The sequence below is a fragment of the Bos javanicus genome, chromosome 18 (assembly GCF_032452875.1).
Source record: "Bos javanicus breed banteng chromosome 18, ARS-OSU_banteng_1.0, whole genome shotgun sequence".
Taxonomy (NCBI): Eukaryota; Metazoa; Chordata; class Mammalia; order Artiodactyla; family Bovidae; genus Bos; species Bos javanicus.
Window position 1 is genome coordinate 14,669,984 of NC_083885.1, and position 23,724 is coordinate 14,693,707.

Consider the following 23,724-nt stretch of genomic DNA (forward strand, 5'->3'; position numbering starts at 1 on the left):
ACCCCCACCCCCACCTCTTCCGGAGTCCAGGCCACAGGGCATCTGAGTCCTCTAACTAAACATCCGTCCCCAAGGCCACTGCAGAGGTGGGACTGAGCAGGACAGGGTTCAGAGTCAAGGTCCACCTCCTACCTGAGGCTGGGTCACAGCCAGCTCTCAAAGCACAGTTGTTCAGTAAATGTGTTTAGACGAGTGAATTAATATTTCCCAGCAACTCATTTCCCATGACAACCTGGATGCTTTCACTTCTGTTGCATTTTATCTTTACAACAAACTTGAGGGACACCCAATATCAGCCTGGCTCTGCAGATAATTTTACCTCCATTTTACTAATGAGAAAATTGAGGCGCAGAAGGGCAAAAGCCAGCACGCTTTCTCCAGAGCTCAACTCCTGCAGTCACCCTGCACTGCTTTCAGATGAATCTCCTGAAAAGAGCTTAGATTCCAATAACGCTTTTTATTTCAAGCAATGTTAATGAGACTGCATCTTACACTATCCCCAAACACGTTCAAATTTGTTAGAGGCTCTGAGTCACACATTCTCTGGTCGGGGCGAGGAGGGAACCGGGGGAGGGTGGGGCTGGGTCACTTCCTGTCAGGGCGGCATTGCATAAGCTTCAATAGGGTGCAAGGGTGCAAGAAACCACTCTCGGAAGCCTGGTCATGATCATGGTCACGCGACTGGTCTAGGGGGAGTGGACGGCAGAATGTGGGCGGGACAATTTAACCAGAGAAAGAAAAACAATGAAGGAGAAAACCAGGGAGGATGGATGGACTGTGAAAAGAGAAAGTGAGAAAGGCAAGCAGTCCAGATGTGCGGGTCAGGGGCAGTCCCTCTCCACACACAAGAACCTGGCTGCTGGAGCCGAGGACCAATAATCAAGACTCTGCATTTAAAACAATGTTCCTAAATCTTCTGAGCTTCAGGACTTTTACATTATACATGTTACTGCTGTAACATACAAAGCCATAGGGCGGAGAGCACAGGCCTTGAAACGAGTCAGACCAGCTCTGAAACTCTGTGCATCAGTTCTTAGCTGTGACCTCGGAGAAATTACTTTAAAGTGTCCTGAGTCTGTTTCCTTATCTGTAAAACAGATGTAAAACTATCTACGTCTCACATTTGTGAGGATTAAAAGTATGCCTGCTACAGAGCCAAGCCCTAGCTAGCACTCAGTAAGAATGGTTATTGCCTAATGACCTTAGGAATTTGGGGAATACAGAAAAACACAGAAACAAACTTAAAGTCACCATACAGTCAGCAGTCTCAGGGCTAAGCACTCCAGCACCAGACCGCAGGGAGCCTGGGGTCCAAAATCCCAGGGATAAAACCACAGACTCTCCCCCTTCTCCCAGAGATGGAGTGGACTACAGTCTCCTAGGCCATGATCCAGAGCTAGGCATGACTTCTAGAGGGAGTCGGCCTGTCTTCAGGAGAAAAGAATAGTGGAGGAGACGGTTACCTCTTCAAAATTAAGCATCTGTAGGACAAGACTGCCGGCTGCTCGCGCCCGGGAGCTGGCTCAGCTACCCTGAAGTCCCTGCTCTTACCCTAAGCCCTTTCCTTTTCCTCTCCGTACACAGGGCCTTTGGGGCACCAGCCGGGCAGGCTCTGCGGCCAGAGCCCGGAAGAGCGAAACTTTCCCCTCCGCAGCATCCTCCTCGCGCCAAGACTGCGGCGGGGTAGGAGTCAGGGGCCCGGGTCTAGGTGGGAGTCGGACTCAGAGTCTGGATCCGAGGCGGGAGTCGGGGGTCAGGGTTTGGGCCCGAAGTCGGGATCAGGGCCTCAGGCGGGCCCCGCCATCTGCGCACGTCCGCTCCCTTCCGGCTCCCGGGCTCACTCCGCAGCCCCTGGACCCACTGAGCCAAGTCCTCCGGGGATCCGCGACCTGGAGCGGCGTCTGATGCCCTCACTCGGGGCGCGCCAGGCTGCAGTTCTACGCGCAGCGCTTGTACTCGCAGTACAAAGTGGCAGTTCAAACCCGCTAAAGAATCCCAGTTGGATTAGAGTTGCAACGGATCGCTCGGTCACGGAACCCGATCGCGGGGTACCGAGGATTGACCAACAGGCCTGACTTGAAGAGGCCCGACCGCGCAGGCGCCGGGAGGACGCCCGACCGCGCAGGCGCCCCGCGGAGACACCACCTCTCCCCCACCCCCCGCCCACCGCACCCCCAATAGCGCAGGCGCAGCTTTCGGGTCAACATGGCGGCCGCGTGGCTGCTGCTGCGCGCTTTCCGCCCGGGTCCGGGACCGGGTCCGGGGAGGCTGCGGTGCCCCTACTCGGGCTGGAGCCCAGGCTGCACTTCCGGAGCCAAGTGGAGGTGGCCGAATGACGTCCACAGGCCTCCAATGGGCCCCATCGGGCCTGGAGGCCGAGCCCTGCAGGTAACGTACGGGCCTCCGGCAGCGACGTTTGAGATGGTAATTTGGAATATGCTCTCCGCCGCTTCGGCTTCGTCTTCCGAGAGGCATCTCCTGCCTGCAACTGGAGGAGAGGCGGGAGGCGAGGCCGGCGGGCAGCCCAAGGGAGAAATCAGGGGCGAAGCCGCACAGTTGGACTTTTCAAGCCCTTGTTCGGGCTTCCCTGGTGACTCAGTGGTAAAGAACCAGCCTGCCAATGCAGGATGGTACCCTGCGTGGGTAAAATCTCTGGAGAAGGAACTGGCAAACCACTGTAGTATTCTTGCCTGGGAAATCCCATGGACGGAAGAGCCTAACGGGCTACAGTCCATGGGGTCGCAAAGAGTCACACAGGATTTAGCGACTAAACAACAGGGCTTGTTTCGTATATTGATATTTTTTGCGCATCTTCCTGGCGTTTTGAAATCGAATCGAGTAAGAGTTTCACGAATATCTAGCAGAGGATTATTTGCATTCATATAGATCAGATCACTCCAGGATGAATTCTAGCGCCTTCCAATTGCTCTGAGCTGTTTTTCGTGTGAGCATTGTAAGTGTATTTTACTCTTATCGTGTAGCTTGCCATGTTATGGACACACATTCATTGACCCTCTGTGTCAAGGCTGTGTTCCAGGCCCTGTTAATGTTAACATTTCACTCTGGAAACAGACCCTAAGTGCTTTTTTCACTGATTTTTTTAGCCCTCTCTTAGGACCCCAACCCTCACATTTTAGGTTGTAATGTATTATTGTATTTTACCATAAGTTGAGGACCAATTTCATACAATAATCCTATTCTACACCCTTTCTGAGTCTGTGAACAACTATAGATCATGGCATCCGGTCCCACCACTTCATGGCAGTAGATGGGGAAACAGTGGCAGACTTCACTTTTGGGGGGCTTCAAAATCACTGCAGATGATGACTGCAGCCATGAAATTAAAAGACACTTACTCCTTGGAAGAAAAGTTATGACCAACCTAGACAGCATATTAAAAAGCAGAGACATTACTTTGCCAACAAAGGTCTGTCTCATCAAGGCTATGGTTTTTCCAGTAGTGATGTTTGGATGTGAGATTTGGACTATAAAGAAAGCTGAGTGTGGAAGAATTGATGCTTTTGAACTGTGGTGTTGGAGAAAACTCTTGAGAGTCTCTTGGACTGCAAGAAGATCCAACCAGTCCATCCTAAAATAAATCAGTCCTGAATATTCATTGGAAGGACTGATGCTGAAGCTGAAACTCCAATACTCTGGCCACCTGATACAAAGAACTGACTCATTGGAAAAGACCCTGATGCTGGGCAAGACTGAAGACAGGAGGAGAAGGGGACGACAAAGGATGAAATGGTTGGATAGCATCACTGACTCAGTGGACATGAGTTTGAGTAAACTTTGGGAGTTGGTGATGGACAGGGAGGCCTGGCGTGCTGCAGTCCATGGTGTGGCAAAGAGTCGGACACGACTGAGTGACTGAACTGAACTGAACTGAATGGATATATTACACTTGTTTTTGTTTTTGATTCTATTGAGAAGGAAAATCATAATTCATTAATTTTAGTCAGACTTGATTATTCTGTGAAAATAAGCAAGGACTGAAGTAGGCAATTCACACGTACTTGTGGATACTTAACAGATTACCTCACTAACAACTAGAACAGTAATAACATAATCTGGTTTAAACAAACAGCGTTTAGGGTTGACTTTGAAGAATGACTTTTGTGTGTGCTGTGCCTGACACACTGTTCCTCGTTTATGGTGCCCAGTCCACCTCTCTGTGGTTCTCCCTTACATGCCTCCTGGCCATCACTGAACCAAGTATAGTAGTATTAATTAAACTGGATAATAATTGTATGTACTAGGAATTTTTAACCTGTTGCTAACAGGAAATTATATGTAGCATTCTCCTTTGGTAAGGAGTTACTTTTCTTCATAATAGCAGCCGACCAGGGATGAACTAAGGGAAAGAATTTAAAATAAATGTATGTATGTTAAGTGTGTTAGTCACTCAGTCTTTGGGAACTCCTAGACTATGGTCTGCTAGACTCCTCTGCCCCTGGAATTCTCCAGGCAAGAATACTGGAATGGATAGCCATTCCCTTTTCCTGGAAATCTTCCCAACCCAGCAATCGAACCCTGGTCTCCTGAATTGCAGCCAGACTCTTTGCCATCTGAGCCACCACGGAAGCCCTTAAAATAAATAAGTCAATGGAGAAATTGCTACCACTGAGATAGAAAAAGTTAAGTTGGACCATTGACCATATTCAAGTGGGAAACTGGACTTCCTGGGAATGTTCCACAAGGCACGGTTGTCTGGAGATGTTGGGAGCAAAAGGTCTGGACAACCAGTGAAGCCTTTACTGCTTGTGCCCTGAAGGAGCCCTGGGGCACACAACAGCAGCCAGTGTTCCGCACCTCCATTTCAGCGTTTCTTTGACTTGCTTGCTTGCTGTTGACATTTGGAACTTTTTTTTCTTTTGATGTTATGGTAAAACTTTGAAATAATGCTCAGATTATTGGTTCATATTTCAGGGCAGTGGAAATATTACATAAATGAATCTTGGCGCTTTCAGGAAAAATTTTGTATCGGGGGTGAGTTTGCACTGCCAGCTGTGCGGTGGCGTCCGTGTAATTGAGGCTCTGTGACCTTCTTTTCTCTTCAGAGTTTCCAGTTGCGACTGCTAACCCCTACCTTTGAAGGAATCAGCAGATTGTTGGTGAAACAGCACATTGTACAGAATCCAGTTGGACTCTGGAAACTTCTAGGTTTGTATCTTTGAAAAGACAGAAGTGACAGGCAGAACATGTGGCATTTGTGAATAAATTCAGAGGACTGCTTGTTTGACATTGTCAGAAAAAATGAAATCACTAAGCGGCCCTTCGACTGCTACCCAGTGTGAGCCCTCAGATGGCTCTGAAGTGAAGTTTTTGAGAAGGAAAAACTTAGACAAAAATTGTCTAAGGTCAGAACAGGCCATTTTTGCTTATTTTGACTTGTCTCTTCTTTTTTTAAAAATTCTGGCCATGATTAGGCTGCTTGTCAAAGGTTTTTCATGTTCTGTAGCCAGCTCCAGTAATGCTTACTAAGGAGCTACAAGCTTAGTAAGGGCTGCTTGACAAAGGTTTTTCATGTTCCCTGGTGGCTCAGATAGTAAAGAATCTGCCTGCAATTCAGGAGAATATGGGTTCCATCCCTAGGTTGGGAAGATCCCCTGAAGAAGGGAATGGCTACCCACTCCAGCATTCTTGCCTGGAGATTCCATCGGCAGAGGAGCCTGGCGGGCTCCAGTCCATGGGGTCACAAAGAGTCGGACGTGACTGAGCAACTGACATTTTCATGTTCAGTAGTGAGCTCCAGCAATGGTACGAAGCTACAAACTGTGTCTGGTTTATGTGCAGAAATTAAGTAAACATAACTTAATTTTACACTGGAGTTGCACTGTTTTCATGACATCTTGTGATATCCTGCTGTCTCTCTTGCTCTCTTTCTAAAAACTTTTGGCTGCACCCTGTAGCATATGGGAGCTTAGTTCCTAGACCAGGGATGGAACCTGCGCCCTTGCACTGAAAGGGGGAATCTTAACCACTGGACCACAGAAGAAGCCCCCTGCTGTCTCCTTAACTTAAGTCAAAGGCCTGTAAGGGTTGACACCTATGTTTTTACTCCCCGCTTTATTCATTTGGAACAGGAAAACAGTAGAATCTTCCACTGCTGCAGACAAGCAGCCTTGTGCCTACCCAGTCCCAGCAGCCCACACGTGCCCCCAGCGGCAAGCCCTCACCCTCCCAACAGCCCTGTGTCTGGTGGACACAGAGGCGGTTTTATTTGTGATTTTGTTAGTATCTGTGAAGGAAGGTGCAGCCCAGTGACTTTCTGAGGCGCTCTCCCCCGTTCTAAGTGCTGATGGGGACAAGCGAGAGCCTCAGTGCGTGGAGCAGGCGCTGCTGTGCCACAGCTGCTTGTGCTGCTCGTTTGTTTAATTCACTGCAGGCGACTGTGTGTGTGGCAAGGGTGGTTCTCCCACAGACCCATGACACTTTCTCAAGTTTATGGTCATAACTTTTATTCCATCATGTTGGCTATTTTAAGTTATAAAAACACTTAACCTTCAGTTGAAGTGGTTTATCGTTTATAGTGAGTAAAGATTGTACCAAGAACGATCATCCAAATTTCTAAATCCTGTGCAGGTAGGTTCTCAATAGTTTATGTTCTGTTGGTTGTCTGGAAGCGTCCTCTTCTCCTGAGTGTGTGTGTTAGTGCTCAGTCATGTCCACCTCTTTGCAACCCCATGGACTGTAGCTCGCCAGGCTCCTCTGTCCATGAAATTGCCCAGTCAAGAATACTGCAGTGGGTTGCCATTCCTTTCTGGTCTCCACTGTGGCTCACATGGTAAAGAATTCTGCCTGCAATGCAGGAGGTCCAGGTATGATCCCTGGGTCGGGAAGATCCCCTGGAGAAGGGAATGACAACCCATTCCAGTATTCTTGCCTGGAAATCCCATGTACAGAAGAGCCTGACGGGTTCCAAGGGGGAAAGTTAAGTCCATGGGGTCACAAAGAGTTGGACATGACTGAGTGGCTAAACACTTTTGCTCTCATTCCCGTCTCCAGAGGATCTTTTCAACCCAGGGTTTGAACCCAGGTCTCCTGCATTGCAAGCAGATTATTTACCGTTTGAGCCACCAGGGAAGCCCTTTGTCCTGAATGTCTCCCTGTAATTGCAGGTCTGGTTGCTGTTAAGCACTTTCCCCATTTCTTGTAGGAGGCACTTACTATTTTAACACTTCGAGGAGAAAGCAGAAGACCAAGGACAATGATAAAGCCAAGGGGAGGAGCCCTGAGGATGACGAAGGTATATCAGTCTAATTTTTTGGGCAGAGGGGCTGCTTCCCCTGGGGACCTGTGGGATGGAACCCGTGCCTCCTGCATTGGAAGGGCAGTCTTAGCCACAGGACTGCCAGGGAAGTACCCCGGGGAGGTTTTTTACTTTAAAAATGGTTTCATGTTATCTAAGCAGATGGGACCTCAGTGAACAGGAATGTTCGTGACCTTGAACAGCTTGTAATTAGGCACTTTGTTGTAATATTGGCCAAGTGTAGACTGAGCAACTAAGCACAGAGGGTGCAGAGCCCTCCTGCGGGTGTAGGGTGGGGGTGGGGAGGGCCGCGGAGGCGGAGCGCGGGGCCTGGGCGTTGAGCTCCGCCCTCCTCTCACGCCTGCTCCCCACCTGCAGAGGAGCGCAGGCGCAGGGAGCGCGAGGACCAGATGTACCGAGAGCGGCTGCGCACCCTGTTCGTCATCGCAGTGATCATGAGTCTGCTCAATGCGCTGGGCTCCAGTGGAGGCAACATCTCCTGGAATGACTTCGTGCACGAGATGCTGGCCAAGGGCGAGGTGCAGCGGGTGCAAGTGGTGCCCGAGAGCGACGTCGTGGAGGTGTACCTGCACCCCGGTGCCGTGGTGTTTGGGCGGCCTGTGAGTGCCGCGCCAGCGGGGGTTGCTTAGAGCGAGCCGTGAGTGTCTTGATTTAAGGAGGAGCCTGGAGGCTTTGAGAAGGGGGCAAGGCCATGTGGCTCTCGGGAAGAGCCGGGAGGGTGGCAGCGAATGTCCAGGGTCCACATGGCATGTGAGCAGCAGGAGGGAGGTGGTGGGGCTGTCGAGGTGGAAACCCCTCGGGCTGGGACAGGTCGCAGACAGGTTGGCAAGGACTGGCCCTTGGAAGGAGCAGGAAAGAAAGGGGGCAGAGGAGAGGGACCCTGCTCCTCCCCACCATAGGTGGCCCCCTGCTGTGCGGGCAGGGGAGAGGCAGAAGGGTCTGTGGGCTTCACCCCAGTAGCGGATCTGGCATTGGGGAGTGGAAAGGTAACCTGTGACAGCGCTGGAACCTGGCTGGGTGGACCCTGCTGTGAGGACCTGGCCTTTTAACCTCTGAAGTGGAGCCTGACCACTTATAATGATGGTCGTCTTGCTAGACTTTGAAGAGACTTCAGAACAGAGGGAGATCTGGTTGCTCTGTTTAAGTTCCAAGAGATCTTAGAATCAGAGAGGACAGTTTCCTCTGGAAAGCGTGGCTTCTGGAAAGATGATTGATGTGGGCTGGGGTGGCAATGATGAGACCTTCACACTAGAGAGCTTAGAATCAAGAGTGGACAATTTCCTCTGGAAAGCATGGCTGCTGGAAAGATGATTGATGTGGGCCGGGGTGGCAGTGATGAGATCTTCCCTCTAGCCTCCAGGAAGTGCCACCCACTTCCTCTTCCTTAGCCTCTTGTCTCCCTGAGGACCGAGGAGCTGCCTCGGTTGACTGTCAGGTCCAGCCGACAGGCAAACAGTGAACTTTTGGAGGGTGACTGCGGGTCTGGATCCCACACTTCAGGCTCCTTGCCAGGGTCTGCTTTGCCCTCCAGCAGAGTGCCAGCCTGGGGCTGAGTTTCAGTCGCATGTGCTGCCCTGCATTTGCTCAAAACCTTCTGTTAGTGAACATTTCACTGTAATTGTGTTTGAGGAAACAATAGCTTTCTAGATGTGGAGGAGGTTGCTGAGCAGCAGGCATCTGCTTCTGAAGCCCTGTAGCTGTCCGCAGTGTGGCGGGGGCACCGTTCTCTGTCCTCAGGGTCAGCCGTCTGGCCTGTTTGTCACTCTCACGTGCCTCTGCTCTCTGCCCCCAGCGGCTGGCACTGATGTACCGAATGCAGGTGGCAAACATCGACAAATTTGAAGAGAAGCTTCGAGCAGCTGAGGATGAGCTGAATATCGAAGGCAAGGACAGGATTCCAGTTTCCTACAAGCGGACAGGATTCTTTGGAAAGTAGGTTGGTCGTTTCTGGGGGCCTCTGAATTAAACCAGGCTTCACTTTGTGACGTGAGAGACAAAAAGTCCAAACAGAGTCTCACACTGGCTGTGCCCACAGTGAACTGAGCCCCTGGTGGAGGCAGGCCTGGAGTGGGTGGCGTGGGGCGGGAAGCCTGGAGTTCCTTGGTCACTGCTCCAGTGGTCTGTGGTGCTTCTTGTTTAGCGCAGGGTGGGTTTGCTGCCATCTGCAAACAGGAAAGTGGGGCGGGGAAGGGAGAAGCAGATGTTCCTGGGAACCTATTGGTTCCGTGCAGGGCCTACGGGTGGTGGGATCTGCACCCTTCTGAGGGGGAGCCAGTTACTCGATAGGCCTGGGCGTGTAGCTGGGCGCTGGGACCATGGTGTGCATAGGGCTGTGTCCCCTCATGGGGACTGGCGGCATCTGGGAAGTGCCGCGTGTCTGTCACAGCTCCAGCTCCTCAGGGGGCAGGGCCCCCAGGCAGCACCTCTGCTTGTTCTAGGGCGTGGGGGCACACCCCTCTTCATCTGGGGGTGAGGCCCCAGGGTTTGCTCTTTGTACTGTTAGGCTGATTTCGCTTAGTGACCCAAAGCAGTGGCCTACTTTTGAAAGCAAAATGCATGGATGGTGAAGAGCTGCTGTTGGTGGGCGTGAGCTGTCCAGGGCTCTGGACAGTGGGTGGTGGTTCTGGCTTCACGCCTGGTGCACCGCGGTACCCAGACCTGGGCAACATATGAAGGAAGGGAGGTGGTGAGAACTGGATGAGATGCATTTTCAGTGCTGGCTCCACAGGTTGGTCTCAGAGCGAAGGAGTCCTTTTCCTTCTGGGAGGTCTGGGCCCAGCCTGGGTGAGGCGTCTGGGGGCTGCCCGGAGCCGCGCCTGAGCCTCTGCCCGCCTGTCTCTCCCGCCAGTGCCCTCTACGCCCTGGGGATGACGGCCGTGGGCCTGGCCATCCTGTGGTATGTTTTCCGTCTGGCTGGGATGACAGGACGGGAAGGCGGATTCAGTGCTTTTGTAAGTTGTGCACATTGTTCCCCTGAACTTGTGCCATTGGGATTTTGTCTGTGTTTGGGCTGAACCCTCTCCTGTAAACGGCAGGATGGGTGCATGGTGGATACTAGCCTGTCAAAGGCCCATCTGGATGTCGTCTGGCAGCTCCTCTTTCCTTCTGTTTGACTGACACGGGGGCTTGGCTCCCCAGCTCTAGCCAAGGCCCCTTTGGTGACGTGGGAGGGGCTGAACCCAAGGGGGTCCATACTACAGTGTGCTCTGCACCTCCCTCTCAGCCGGGCTTGCCTTTTGGGGGGTTCCTGTACTAGCTGAGACATCTTTGAAGGTTGTCTTCAAAAGAACAACCTTAATACACTCCACAAGTATCCTCCTGTTCCAGTGCATTCGGCGCAGTGTGCCCTCCCTGTCAAGTCGTACCTGGCTCATCAGGCACGTCAGCCACAGGCCACAGAGGAGGCCCTCCTGGGAACCGGGGTTGTGGGGGTAGAGTGCCCCTGTCTCTCCCTGAATGGGCCCTTGGGAGCTCTGGATTTGCATCCACACTGGGCAGCGTGGTGTCTCCTGGGGTGCAGTATACCTGGCTCAACCAATGTGATAATTCTTGCACATTCTGGACTGTTTTTTTGTTGTACTTAAATAATGCTGTGACGAATTCTACACACTGCCTCTTTTGAGAGCTGAAGGAGATTCTGGCTGAGGTGAGCTGCTCACTGAGAGCTTATCTGTCCAGCCAGATTGCTTGCCAAAAATTGACGAGGTGACATTTTTACTAACACTTGCAGAATTGAGTGTCTTTAGGTAACTTTTAAGAGAAGGCAATGGCACCCCACTCCAGTACTCTTGCCTGGAAAACCCCACGGACGGAGGAGCCTGGTGGGCTGCAGTCCATGGGGTCGCTAAGAGTCAGACACGACTGAGCGACTTCACTTTCACTTTTTACTTTCATGCATTGGAGAAGGAAATGGTAACCCACTCCAGTGTTCTTGCCTGGAGAATCCCAGGGACGGGGGAGCCTGGTGGGCTGCCGTCTATGGGGTCACGCAAAGTCAGACACAATTGAAGCGACTTAGCAGTAGCATTAGCAGGTAACTTTTATATAAATCAGTAAAAGAAGTCAGAGACTAATGGGGAAAGTCACATAGAGAAATAAGAACACTCCCACACGGACTCTGTTAAATCACTGGGTTAACGTGGGAAGCTTTTTCCTTTAGGGCAGATTGCTCAGTGCCAGGCAGCCTCTGTCACCGCCTTCATGTGTCTGGACTGTGCCCTTCCCTGCCATCTGAGCGAGTGGAGGGGTGGGAGGACGTGCGGGTGAACCGGCCCCCCGGCTCCTTCGCCCTGCCCCGCTGGGCTGCATAGGGCTCCACCCTCTATCTTTCTGCCCAGAATCAGCTGAAAATGGCTCGTTTCACGATTGTGGATGGCAAGATGGGGAAAGGAGTCAGCTTCAAAGATGTGGCAGGAATGCATGAAGCCAAACTGGAGGTCAAGGAGTTCGTGGATTATCTGAAGGTAAGCACACAGGGCATGGTGGGCGGGGGGATTGCCTGGCCTGATGCTGCGCTCCCGGTGCGTCCCCTGCTCAGCCCAGACCAATGGTGCCCTGCGCGGCCCGTCACTGTCACGGCGGAGCACTCTGTTCTCCCTGAGCCGTATGGACGGGACCAGTTCAGGACCCAAGCCTTCCAAGGGTCGTGTCTGGATGATTCTCTGGAGCCCAGAGATCAGCCTGCATTCTGCTGCTCTCCTAGAGCCCGGAGCGCTTCCTTCAGCTTGGCGCCAAGGTCCCGAAGGGCGCACTGCTGCTCGGCCCCCCCGGCTGCGGGAAGACGCTGCTGGCCAAGGCAGTGGCCACGGAGGCCCAGGTGCCCTTCCTGGCAATGGCTGGCCCAGAGTTCGTGGAGGTCATTGGAGGTGGGCCCACCTGGCTGCGTATTGGGGACTTTGAGGGTGAAGGTGGAAACATGAGACCCGTGTCTGGGAGTCATGGGCATGGAAGGAGCAGGTGCTGACATCCTGGGGAGTCCAGGAGGGAACAGGCCAGCCCATGTGTGCCAGAGGCCACCTACTGGGCTTTCCCTGAGAGCAGGGCTCGTGCCATGACCTGTCCACTTCCCCGTCCTCTGTGTCCTCAGGCCTCGGTGCGGCCCGTGTGCGGAGCCTCTTCAAGGAAGCCCGGGCCCGGGCCCCCTGCATCGTGTATATCGACGAGATCGACGCCGTGGGCAAGAAGCGTTCCACCGCCGTGTCCGGCTTCTCCAACACAGAGGAGGAGCAGACGCTCAACCAGCTGCTGGTGGAGATGGACGGTGAGTACCGTGGGGCTGGGATCGGCAGGGATGTTCGTGGACAGTGAGGGTGTGTCAGCACCAGGAGCTCTTCTCCAGCAGGAGGTAACCAAAAACATAGCTTTCAATTTCCCAAAGTCAGGGCAGTAGTGAAACAAGAAAGGAAAGCTGAGAATATCAAGTGGGGTCAGGTCATGACAGTGGTCGTCAGTCTCAGAGGGGACCAGGGGTCATGCTGACAGGAGTCTCTGTGCCCAGCGTGGGTACAGTGGGTGCCTCAGGTACACTGCCAGGGCCTCTGTGTCAGCTGTCCTTGAGATGACCTCTGGAACTGGCTGCCACACAGTTTTTTAATGGAGTTGTTTTTCTTTTTGAGCTACTCCTGTAAGATCCTCTTTGGTGGGGTGTGTGTGTAAATATTATGTGTTTGTGTTGTTTATAGTAAAATATACAAACCATAAAATTAAGCCATTTTCACCATTTTTAAGTGCAGAGTTTAATGGCTGAAAGTACGTTCCCAGTGTTGTATAACCATCACCACAGTCCGTCTCCAGAACTTTCTTATCTTCCCAAACACAAACTGTCCCCATTAAATATCAGCTCCACATTCTCCCCTCCCCATGCTCCAGCTGTGCAGGACCCATCTGTAAGTTTTCTTTAATCACAATTCTAGTTCTGTTCTAGGTCTTGTAGATGAGAAAGATGCTTTTTTCTCAAAGTAGTTTTGGTCCTAAGAGAACCATTTATTGGTGTATTTATTTTCCTCTTTAAAGTGTTCTTAGTGTTTGGGATGGTGGATCTGGTGACCAGTGTGTGGGGCAATGGATTATGGTTGTATGTGGCTAAAGGTGAAACTTTTTTTAGCCTCTTATTTTCAAAGTCTCAGACTTACAAAAGCACCGCAGCCTGAAGGCCTACATGGAAGAGGCATGACGTGGGTGTTGGGCAGATGTGCGCTTCTGCAGGGCCCAGGGCAGGCTCGTGTTGCCTCAGTGTCTTGTCTCCTTAGTCTTCTCCAGCCTGGGCCTGACTCCCCCTCCTTGCCTTTGTGGCTGTGACACTTCCTCCAGGTCAGGCCTGGGAAAGGACGTCCTTAGAGCGAGGTCCAGCCCGGGTGTTGGCAAGAGCCATGCAGCTGGCCTTGGCGCCCACGCCCCCTGACCCTGGTGGGCAGGTCAGGGGCTGATACACGGGAGTGTTTCATCATGTGAAAGCCCCGCAGGTTCAAAATCAAAGTGATTTCTCACAGGGCGAGGAAAGGGCGGCCTCGTCAGGGCCTGAGGACCGTTTGCATCTGGGGGTGCCCCTGCAGACCCCCATCCCTCTCTGCATCTGGGTGTGTCAGTCAGAACAGCTCAGGGTCTCTGCCCCATGGTCAAGGTCTGAGGGGCCGTCTTCCTGGGGAGGACGTGCCCAAGAACTGTGGACCTGAGACATGGCTGTATGAGATGCTCCTTGGGGATGGGGTCCCCAGTGGGGTCTGCCTCCCACCCCACCCCCGGCTCTGACCAGCCCCTCCCTGTGTGCTGGGCTGTGAGCGGCTGGATCCTGAGTGTGCCGTCTGTTCGTGTGCAAGTTAGACTCCTGCTCCCCAGATATCCCATTGTAAGATGTGATGAGTCTGCTGTCAGAAGTGCAGACAGGACTGTGACCTCTGGCTGTCTTTAGAAAGATGGGCAACGTGGTGCTCCTATGGGACATGGGCAGAGCATCTTGAAGCCACTCTCGTGGGGGCGGTGCAGGGACATGGTGGGGTGCCCCTCTCCTCTCGGAGCAGGGGTTTCCTGACATGTCATCAGGCTAAAGCACAGCCCTGCGCCTAGTCGTGACCTTGTGCAGGTGATGGGGGGACTCCCTTGTGGCCCTAGGGCAACAATCCCCCCACCCCTGCTCCTGTTGTTGTTTGCACTTGAAGCCAGAGACCAACCCTCCAGGCGACGTGCACCCCCAGGAAGCATTCCCAGCTGGCACCTTCTCTGCTCCTCTGTGCTGCTGGCAGGGGGGTGACTTCTTCCAGCTCTGCTGCAGCCGTGAGAGTCCCTGCTCCCTCCTCGGACACCCCCCAGAAGCCCTGGCAAGGCTGGGCTGCTGCGAAGGGGACTTTGTGCACAGAGACAGCTGAGCCTCTTCCGCCTGCAGGGGCAACTGAGGAGCCTTTGTCACCCCTCGGGGAGGAGTGGGCGCTGGCCGTGGGAAGCCAGCGCTAGAGGAAGCCCACCACACAGGCGGAGGCCGGGCACCTGCCACCCCTCTCACAGCCTGATGGGCAGAGAGAGGCCTTCGAGCACAATGCCCCACGGTGGACATTTCTGTCCACACCCCCGTGGACTTGATTCTGCCCAAGTTCATGGAAAAGCCCAGTATCTAACCAGCAAGGACCTATAGTCAGTGCCTCGTAATGACGTGTGATGGAGGAAAACCTGTGAGAACGTACATCAGTACATACGTATGTGCGAACATAGTGGGGCCACTGTTGTGTACGTGAGCACTGTAAATAACATACACTTCAATAAAAATAGAAAGGAAGCAAAGGGAGCCACAGGTGGCCCTCCCACGGCCTAATGTGGAAAAACATTAGCCTGTGACCCGTGTTGGCTGAATCTGCAGGAGGCATGCCGCTTGGTCCTGGCTCAGTGTGTGTGGATGCCGGCGGCTCCAGCACGTTTTGCTGAAGCACCGTCCTCCCGCGCTGAGCCGTCACCTCCTCGCGAGCGCAGCCAGTGCCTCTGCAGAGCCTGTTCTCAGCTCTCTAGTGCTGGGCCGTGACTCCGTCCTCAAACACGCATCACTTGTCATTTAGCTGTGCACTCAGTCTTTGATCAAGGTAGTGGCAACAGCAGACGTGGTGAGGATGAGGAGACTGGATCCCAGACCCCATTGTGAACCCGGGCCCTCAAGTGAGTGAAGCACCTGTGAAAAGGAGTCCGTGAAGCAAACCTGACCCCCTGCAGCGGGGGTGGACAGCATGCTGCCTCTCGGGCTGGCTCTGAACAGACTGAGCACGCCCAATCTGCACGCTGATCCGGTGTCCACAGAACACGGTACTCCAGTGTTCCCTTGCTGAACACCCTGGAAAGAGCCTGTGCGACCTTCAGTGGGTGCCTGGCTGAGCTGTGTGTGCTTACCTGGCCACAGTGCAGACACCAGGTGTTGTTATGCAAGCCTGCCTGACTGGACCTCAGGATTTATGCCAAATGAGAGGGTCACCTCAGAGAGTATAAATCATCTGATCCAATCATCTGAGATTGTACAAATGACAGAATTCTAGAGAACAGACGGATGAGTAGTTGTGAGGGGCTGGCACAGTGAGGTTTTCATGGTGATGGTAGTGGAGGGGCACGTGCCCAGCCACTGGGGGCAGCATACGGCCTGTGCCTGCAGCGTGGGCCCTGCATAGGAGTCAGCACTCAGCCGTGGGGACGTCTGTACGGTGTCACCCTCTCGTGTGTCCACAACTGTGAGTCCCTAAACCAGCCCTGTGGCGGGTTGCTGACAGAGGCCGTTCTGCGGGAGCGCCCTCCTGGAGCCCCTGGCATGGCTGTTGTTTTCTCCTGTATCCTTTGTTTCTGCCGTTTTTCAGTGTCTTTTCACTGTTACATAATCTCACGGTCTGTGTTCATAGCCCTGGCCTGTGGCAAGCAGGCATTTGGGGAACCCTAAGGGGCAGCCCAGGCAGGAGGCTGAGACAAGCTATGGGGGTGCCCCTCTGTCCCCAGGTGGCCCAGGGAGTAGAGTCCGGTCTGTCCAGGGCCCTGGCCTCCAGCAAGCCTCTCGTTTCCGTGGGAGACTTTGGCTTTTCCGGCAGTGCAGCTGTGCCTCTTGCACATTGGGTGGTCCTCATTTTTTCTGGTGGTGTTGCTATCGGTGGCGGTCTGGGGAAGCTGCCCGGTTGGGGTCCGCACCTTCACGGCCACTGTCTGTCCCTCCAGGAATGGGTACCACCGACCACGTCATCGTCCTGGCGGCCACCAACCGAGCTGACATTTTGGACAACGCTCTGCTAAGGCCGGGCCGACTGGACAGGCACGTTTTCATCGACCTTCCCACGCTGCAGGTCAGTGCGACCCTGCTGGTCCATCCGGCCTCCCTGCCCTTCTTCTGGTTTTGACTCTCACTGACCTTTATGATGAGACGTTTGGGCTGAGTTCCTTGGATAGCATTTGCAGAGCCTCACGCCAATGTGCTGGTGGCTTTGGAGAGTGAGCTGCACAGTGGCCCTGACGGGGTGGATGGCTGTGAGCCCTGGGACCTCTTGGCCCTGCTGCCTCAGGCCTCAACTTGGACACCCACCTCTGAGGTGTTGGGCCTTCCTGGTGGCTCCCAAGGGAGCAGGAGACCCCACAGGAGCAGGGAAGGGTCTGGAGGGTGAGTGTAGCAGGTGGCTGGCAGGTTAGTATTTCCGTGGAGACACGCGTGGAGGTATCGTTTGCAGCTCTTGAGTTGGTTTCTGAGAGTAGAAGCTGACCTCACAGCCAGCGGCTCCTGATCAGCAGGCAGGGAGCCGGCACTGTGGCCTTTGTCCCGTGGCCTTTGACCTGTGGCCTTTGCCCTCTGTCCTTTAGGAAAGGAAGGAGATCTTTGAGCAGCACCTGAAGAGCCTGAAGCTGACGCGGGCCAGCAGCTTTTACTCCCAGCGGCTGGCGGAGCTGACACCTGGCTTCAGTGGTAGGGCCGTAGGGGCGCTGGTCCTAGTCTGGGGTCAATGGGAGCGGACCTCCCCAGGAACTCTCCAGCCCTGCTCTGGGCTCCTCGCCAGCACAGCTGGGGTGGGAGCGGTGTGCGCCCAGCAGGCAGGGGTAGAGGGACTCCTCCCCAAGGTTCTGTCCCGTGCCCCAGGGTGGTCCCAGCCTTGCTCCCTCCCACTGCTCCCCACCAGAGGCGACCCTGCGAGGCCGTGTCCCTCCCCGCCACCTTCTCCATGTTATCACAAGTCTAGATTTTTCTGTACGGTTCTCATTTCACAGGGGGATGTAAATAAAAACCCCTGTTAGCGTGGTGTAAATCCTTGTTATCATGGTGTAAGTTTCTTCCCTTTGGACCTTTAACACCCTGAACTAGAACCTCATGGGTGTCAAGAACCTTTCTCATTCCTCAGTGTGTGTCTGAAACAGTGGGTGGAAGGAAAGAGGGGGTCCAGAGAGGCTGCTTGCTGAGCACAGCTGTGGGGCAGCTCGAGGGGGACAGGGTGGCTCTCCTGCCACCCCCATACCTCTGCGTCTACTAACACCCCCCACCCCCGTGCTGACAGGCGCTGACATTGCCAACATCTGTAACGAGGCCGCGTTGCACGCGGCGCGGGAGGGGCACACGGCTGTGCACACATCCAACCTGGACTACGCCGTGGAGCGTGTCGTGGCCGGTACGCGGACTCGTCTTTACGGGGCTGGAGGGGGCAGGCCTAGACATTGTGTGATGGCATTATTGCCCCAGAGGGAACACAGGCCACCTGTTCCTGCTTCTCTGTCAGGTGTGACTTGTTCTCCTTAGTTTGAGATACTCTCTGTTGACCAGGAGCAGGCGTGCTCTTGAAACAGAAATATAGAAGGATCTTGCAAACTCAGCATCCTCGGCCCACCAGCTGATGGGCAGTGCCGGACAGCTGCTGTCCACATGGGCAGGAGTTGGAGCCGCTGCTCCTGAGGTCGAGGAGGAGGCCTTTTATGCCAGGGTCTCCGTGCCCTGTCGGGGGGAAGGGGAGGGCGGTGTCTGGGCGGTGTTTTCCACTGCTGTTGGATGTGGAATGCATGGACTTCTGTGAGGAGAGCAGGCCAGGGCTCCTGTGGCCCCTGTGGTAACACCAGACATGGTGTGTCTTATCCTTAAACGGAATTCCACCCAAGGCACCAAGCGGGATGCCGAGGAAGCCACGCCTCGCTCAGATGGCCGTCCCCCTCAGTCTTTCAGACCTAGGACAGACCCTCCGCAGTGGGGACAGCGAGTACTCGAGGACAGAAGGGCTCGCCTCGAGGTTCCTCACTAGATCAGAGTTTACATAAGCCAGTTGTTTTGCATGAAAAGTGATATGCTTGCAGCAAGTGTGTTCTAAGTGGGAAAGACTAGAGAAGAGTGCCCAGAATCCTGCCCGAGCGTGCAGCGCCTTGAGCAGGGTACTCCCGCGCGGCAGCCGCCAGGGCCCGGGGACAGCCCGACTGCCACAGCCAGCACGTAGGACGTGTCCTCTCGAAGCTGGCGGCGTAGGTAGTCCTGGTTGCATTCCTGAACCCAGGGCTTACTCAGGGGTAACGACGAGTGGACAGTGGGTGAGGCCTCAGCAGTGACCTGAGCAGGGGATGTAATGAAAGGTTATGAGGTGAAGGGTCAGTGATTCAGGTAAGAGGACTGGACAGTCGCAGGCTGCAGCTGCCCTGCTAGGTCATGCCGTCGGCCCCGCATCCCAGCGAGGGCCATGTTGAAGGGGCTGCAGTCCACGGAGTTTTGAGTGGTGGGGTCAGTGGGCTGAGCGAGGCTCCTGCGGCATCCTCACAGTCTGAGCAGCCGGGGAGAGGATGGGTGGCTGGGCTGGGGACACAGAAGCTGAGAGTCCGGTGGCGACTTTGCGTTGGCACCTCAGGAATGTGCCTGCCATGTACTTGGGATGCCTGAGCTCACTTTTCTGATCTTCTTTCAGGGACTGCCAAGAAGAGCAAAGTCCTTTCCAAGGAAGAGCAGAAGGTGGTTGCGTTCCATGAGTCGGGCCACGCCCTGGTGGGCTGGCTGCTGGAGCACACGGAGGCTGTGATGAAGGTGTGTGTGGGCAGCCCTGGCCTGGCTGCCCAGTTGGGCTCACTTTGGAAGGCCCACGTTTTGTGCCTGGAGGGGTGGGGGTGGGTGACCGTGGGAAGGCCACATGATGACCTGCAGTCTCTCTCCCCATCTGCATGGTAGGTTGTGGAAATAAGAACTGCCGGGCGAACCATCAGCTCTGAGATGTGCTGACTTAGAAAGGAGGTCAGCACACGTTATGTACGTGGCAGGGCTAATGCCATGACGCCACCCCTGGTGGTAACATTCTGACCGGGGGTCCCTGAGTGACCACCAGGGACAATGCCCGTGTTGGGGACATGGGTGCCCCGTGTTGAGGGTTGTAACTGCCCGCCACTTGGACCTGTCCCCCCTCACTGCTTGTTCCCTGACCTCCAGACAGAGGGCTGTGCTGGCAGCTGCAACCTGGGTACAGGTGTCTCCCAGGGGCGTCGGCTACAGCTGAGCGTTGCTGTCAGGCTGCCTTGGATGGTGCCCCGCTACTCAGGCTGGTCCGTCATGTCCTCTACAGAGGGCTGTGACTGAGACCCGTGTACGTGTGAGAAGACCCAGTAATTAAGATCAGTGTCTTCATGCAGTATCTCAAGAAAATGAATGTAGGACATTCATTTGGTGCCTAAGGGCCAGGTAGACGAGTTGTGCTGAGAAGGTCCTCTCGCTCGCACCCAGTCCCTGCCAGCCAGCGTGGTGACGTGCACTCCTCGGAGCCTCGGGGTGGCCTCTTACGGCTGTGACCCTCAGACCTGTGCCTGTTCGGGGCCGGCCTCATCACGTGGGCTCATCTCTCATCGTCACCGTTCTTTCCTTCATGGACACGTGGTCATGTGTGGGGTCCTCACGCCCTTCTCTGCAAATGCTGTTAGAAATATGGGGGCCTCGGATTGACTTCCTTGCTTTGAACCCTCTGAGCAAAGACTATCTTGTGCCCCCTCGTCTCTGAAGCCTGGGTCCTGCCGGCTAACAGACCACCTCACTGTGCAGGTGTCCATCACTCCTCGGACCAATGCAGCCCTGGGCTTCGCTCAGATGCTCCCGAGAGACCAGCACCTCTTCACCAGGGAGCAGCTATTTGAGCGCATGTGCATGGCCCTGGGCGGCCGTGCATCCGAGTCCATCTCTTTCAACAGGGTCACTTCCGGTGAGCAGCAGCTCCTGCGCTGCTTCGGTGCCCTCAGCCCTTCCTCGAGGGAGAGGGAATCTGTGGAGGGGTCTAAGTAGTGGGATGCACATGCCATCTTGAATTTCATTAAGGGTTGTGTTTGGCTGCACTGGTCTTGGTTGCGGCGTGCAGGCTTTTCATTGTGGTGGCTTTTCTTGTTACTGAGCGTGGGCCCTGGGGGGCACTTGGGCTTCGGTAGTTGTGGCCCATGGGCTTAGCTACTCCTCAGCATGTGGGATCTTCGTGGACCTGGGATTGAACCCATGCCTCCAACATTGGCAGCTGGATTCCCAATCACTGGACCACCAGGGAAACCCCGAGTTGTTTTTTCACAGAAAAGAAAAATGTTTTAAGTTTAAAGGACCAGCAACAGGGCACAGTTGTTCCCTGGGTTCCCACCTCTGCTGTCAGGGTACAGTGGTCCCTGGGTACTGCCTCTGCTGTCAGGGCTGGTGGGGTCCCTGACCTGCAGTTGCAGGGAACCACCTCCTTTTCTGATCCCACACTCCAGGGGCACAGGACGACTTGCGGAAGGTCACCCGCATCGCCTACTCCATGGTGAAGCAGTTTGGGATGGCACCCAGCATCGGGCCTGTCTCCTTCCCCGAGGCCCAGGAGGGCGTCACGGGCATCGGACGGCGTCCATTCAGCCAGGGCCTCCAGCAGATGATGGACCACGTTAGTCCCTCCCAGCCCGAGCCATGTGTGTGGGGAGGGGGTTTGGTGTGCTGGCCCCGTGCCCACAGGAGCTGAGGTTCTGGGTAAGGACCCACTGGCTCCTGATGGAACTGTGGGTGCTACAGGGCCATCAGGGACAGCGAATAAATGCCTCCGGGGACAGAGCCAGTGCCTGTGATCTCTGCAGCCTGAGGAGACGGCCAGGCAGTGTCACCACCCTCAGACAGCTCTGGCAGCCTGGTGCACTGGCACGTAGGCAGCCTTGGGTGTGGAGGATGAAATGGGGTCCCAGGCTCCAGGAGCTGGCGGCCCCTTGCACAGGGGGTTCCCGGGGTGGGGGTGAGGGCAGGAGACTCTTGGCCGCCGTGCTCTCCTGTCCCCTGTAAGACGCAAAAGGCCGTGTTCTGAACTCGTGCCTTAGTTTCTTCCACGTGCCTTAGTGCTGGGGCCAGGCCACAGGGGACTCCGTGCGCAGCAGCAGCCATCCTGACCATCACACATCTTCTCCCTTCGCAGGAAGCGAGGCTGCTGGTGGCCACTGCCTATAGGCACACGGAACAGGTGCTTCGGGACAACCTGGACAAGCTCCACGCGGTGAGCCTCTGCTGTCCCCAGCCCCACGCCTGCCAGGAGCTGGGCCCACTGTCACTTCACACTGATGCAGCCACTCACCCTTCCCAGAAAACCACATGACCAACAGACCCCATCCAGCTCAGCTGGATCCAGCATCTTCCCTGCCTTGCTTAGCCTCATGTCACGCACCTGCCAGGCCAGGGCCAGTTTCTTCAGGGCAGACAGGAGGATGCTGCCAGCCCTCGGGCCCATTACCAGCTTCAGTGTGCAGTGGGTCTGGTTGATGTGGCTTAAGCCCTTTCCAATTCAAAGTTCTGGAAATTTTACACTAAACATTAAAGCTCAGAAGAGTTTCAGATGCACAGGGAGCTGCAAACATGGCACAGAGCCCTCAGCCCATGAACAGTCCCCCCCATCAGTCAGGCTTGTTTTCCGCAACCCAGTGACCACCACGCCCACACTTCACCCAGGTCACCTTCTGTTCTCGGTGCTCACGTCTGCCAGGCCCTCTTGGCTGGGATAGTCCCCCTCCTATTACAGACAGCAGAGCATGAGGGCTGGTCTAGTGTGTGGGGAGCAACCCCGGTTGGGCTGTGTGTGATGTCCTCACAGTGATGCTGGGTGTTGGGTCTGGAGTGACCCCAGAGGCAGTGTTCTGCACCTAGTGAAGGGGCGGCTCCTGGTGGATGGTCAGCTGTTTCTTCAAGGCAACGTTGTGGGGACTGTGGTGTCACGTTCTCAAGACCAGCAACACCTGCCTGCGTGGAGCCATGGGCAGTGCAGAACCTGCCAGGACCCTGTCATGGGAGCCGAGTCTGTGCTGCTGCTGTGACCTGCCCGCACCGTCCTGGAGTTCCAGGACTGAGTGCCACACAACTTACCCTGGGCGCCGCCTTCAGGTCGGCCCTCCCTGCCCACAATTCTGCGTCTGCGGCTTGTAGGTCCCCAGTCCTGCAGTCAGGTTCATTGAAGAAAATCCTGAGTGCGAGCAGAGCCTTGCAGTTCAAGCCCGTGTTGTCCAAGGGCCAGCTGTCAGAGCAGTCAGTGTGGGGGTGACGGGAACCCGTCACTGGGGGCTATATCCTGCACATCACCTCCACTGCCCCTCCATGCTGACACTCACATGCATTTGCAGAAGAAATCCAAGTTGCCCAAAATAAACAGATTAGGAAGGGAAGTAGAAAAGTTAACGAGGCTGGCAGCTGGGCTTGTCTCTAAGGTGGAGACAGGGAGCGATTCTTTGCATGGGCTGCCCGCCTGTGCTGCATCCCTGGGAAGTGGCAGGTCTGGGAGGCCGGGCCCTCCCCCTTCCGCGCTCTGCTCTCAAAGGGCTCTTGTCTGGGCCCCCATCTGCCGCTCACACTGCCCTCTTGTTCCTCCAGCTGGCGAGTGCCCTGCTGGAAAAGGAAGTGATCAACTACGAGGACATCGAGGCCCTCATCGGCCCTCCGCCCCACGGGCCCAAGAAAAAGATCGCGCCGCAGAAGTGGAGCGATGCCCAGAGGGAGAAGCAGGACTCGGGGGAGGAGGAGGGGGCCTAGCAGCTGCCCCTGCTTGGGGAGGAGGCATCTTGGCCCCAGTAGTGCCCCCACCACCACCCCTGTTCTGGTGCTGGCCAGGGGGCCGGGCATGCAGTCCTCACCTCTCAGCCCTAGCTGGTCAAGACCCCCCAAGATCTATTTATTGACTTCCTTGCCTGGAGGAATAAAAGGCTCTGCCGAGATGGGTGGTTCATCTATGTTTATGGGTTGTCCTCGTGTGGAAAGGTCACCTGTGCTCATCACAGGTGCGCATGGAGTGGCCCCATCTCAGGAGGGAGCTGAACAGTTTCACAGTTTGAGGCTCCTCGTGGCCCCTGAAACCTGGTCAGAATATCTCCAGCTCTGCACAGGAAGGACCTCTGAGCCCCTTGCTGCCTATCCTCTGTGGGGCCCTGTCCTGGGCTCGCTGGCCCACGGTCAGAGCCAGGGGCAGGCGCTGGGGCTGGAGGAGTAAGGCATGGCCACCTCCTGCAGTGTGGACGTGGGCCCCTGGCGG

The 23,724-nt window shown here is 55.1% G+C and overlaps 1 protein-coding gene across 3 annotated transcripts; it reads left to right on the top strand.

Annotated features, from left to right (window-relative positions):
• Positions 1 to 2,171: 2,171 nt before the first annotated feature.
• Positions 2,172 to 23,410, top strand: SPG7 (SPG7 matrix AAA peptidase subunit, paraplegin). 3 transcript variants are annotated; one of them, XR_009730750.1, is made up of 17 exons: positions 2,172 to 2,388; positions 5,064 to 5,166; positions 7,163 to 7,252; positions 7,634 to 7,875; positions 9,069 to 9,208; positions 10,125 to 10,227; positions 11,614 to 11,739; positions 11,979 to 12,141; positions 12,363 to 12,536; positions 16,445 to 16,569; positions 17,078 to 17,180; positions 17,764 to 17,874; positions 19,144 to 19,259; positions 20,220 to 20,415; positions 20,948 to 21,114; positions 21,631 to 22,586; positions 23,070 to 23,144. XR_009730750.1 is itself a non-coding variant. In XM_061387028.1 (17 exons), the coding sequence occupies exons 1-17, from the start codon at positions 2,206 to 2,208 to the stop codon at positions 23,226 to 23,228; spliced, it is 2,379 nt and encodes a 792-aa protein (XP_061243012.1). In that variant the 5' UTR covers positions 2,172 to 2,205; the 3' UTR covers positions 23,229 to 23,410. The 3 variants fall into 3 exon arrangements, 2 of the variants coding, with proteins under 2 accessions (XP_061243012.1, XP_061243013.1); XM_061387028.1 differs by having other exon boundaries at positions 21,631 to 21,708; positions 23,070 to 23,410; XM_061387029.1 differs by having other exon boundaries at positions 2,173 to 2,388; positions 20,259 to 20,415; positions 21,631 to 21,708; positions 23,070 to 23,410.
• The last annotated feature ends 314 nt before the right edge of the window (positions 23,411 to 23,724 follow it).

Coding starts and splice junctions, on each gene's coding strand:
- SPG7 (XM_061387028.1), top strand. CDS start 2,206: ATGGCGGCCGCGTGGCTGCTGCTGCGCGCTTTCCGCCCGGGTCCGGGA. Junction 10,228..11,613: donor AAGGCGGATTCAGTGCTTTT/GTAAGTTGTGCA, acceptor CTTTCTGCCCAG/AATCAGCTGAAAATGGCTCG. Junction 12,142..12,362: donor GTTCGTGGAGGTCATTGGAG/GTGGGCCCACCT, acceptor CTGTGTCCTCAG/GCCTCGGTGCGGCCCGTGTG.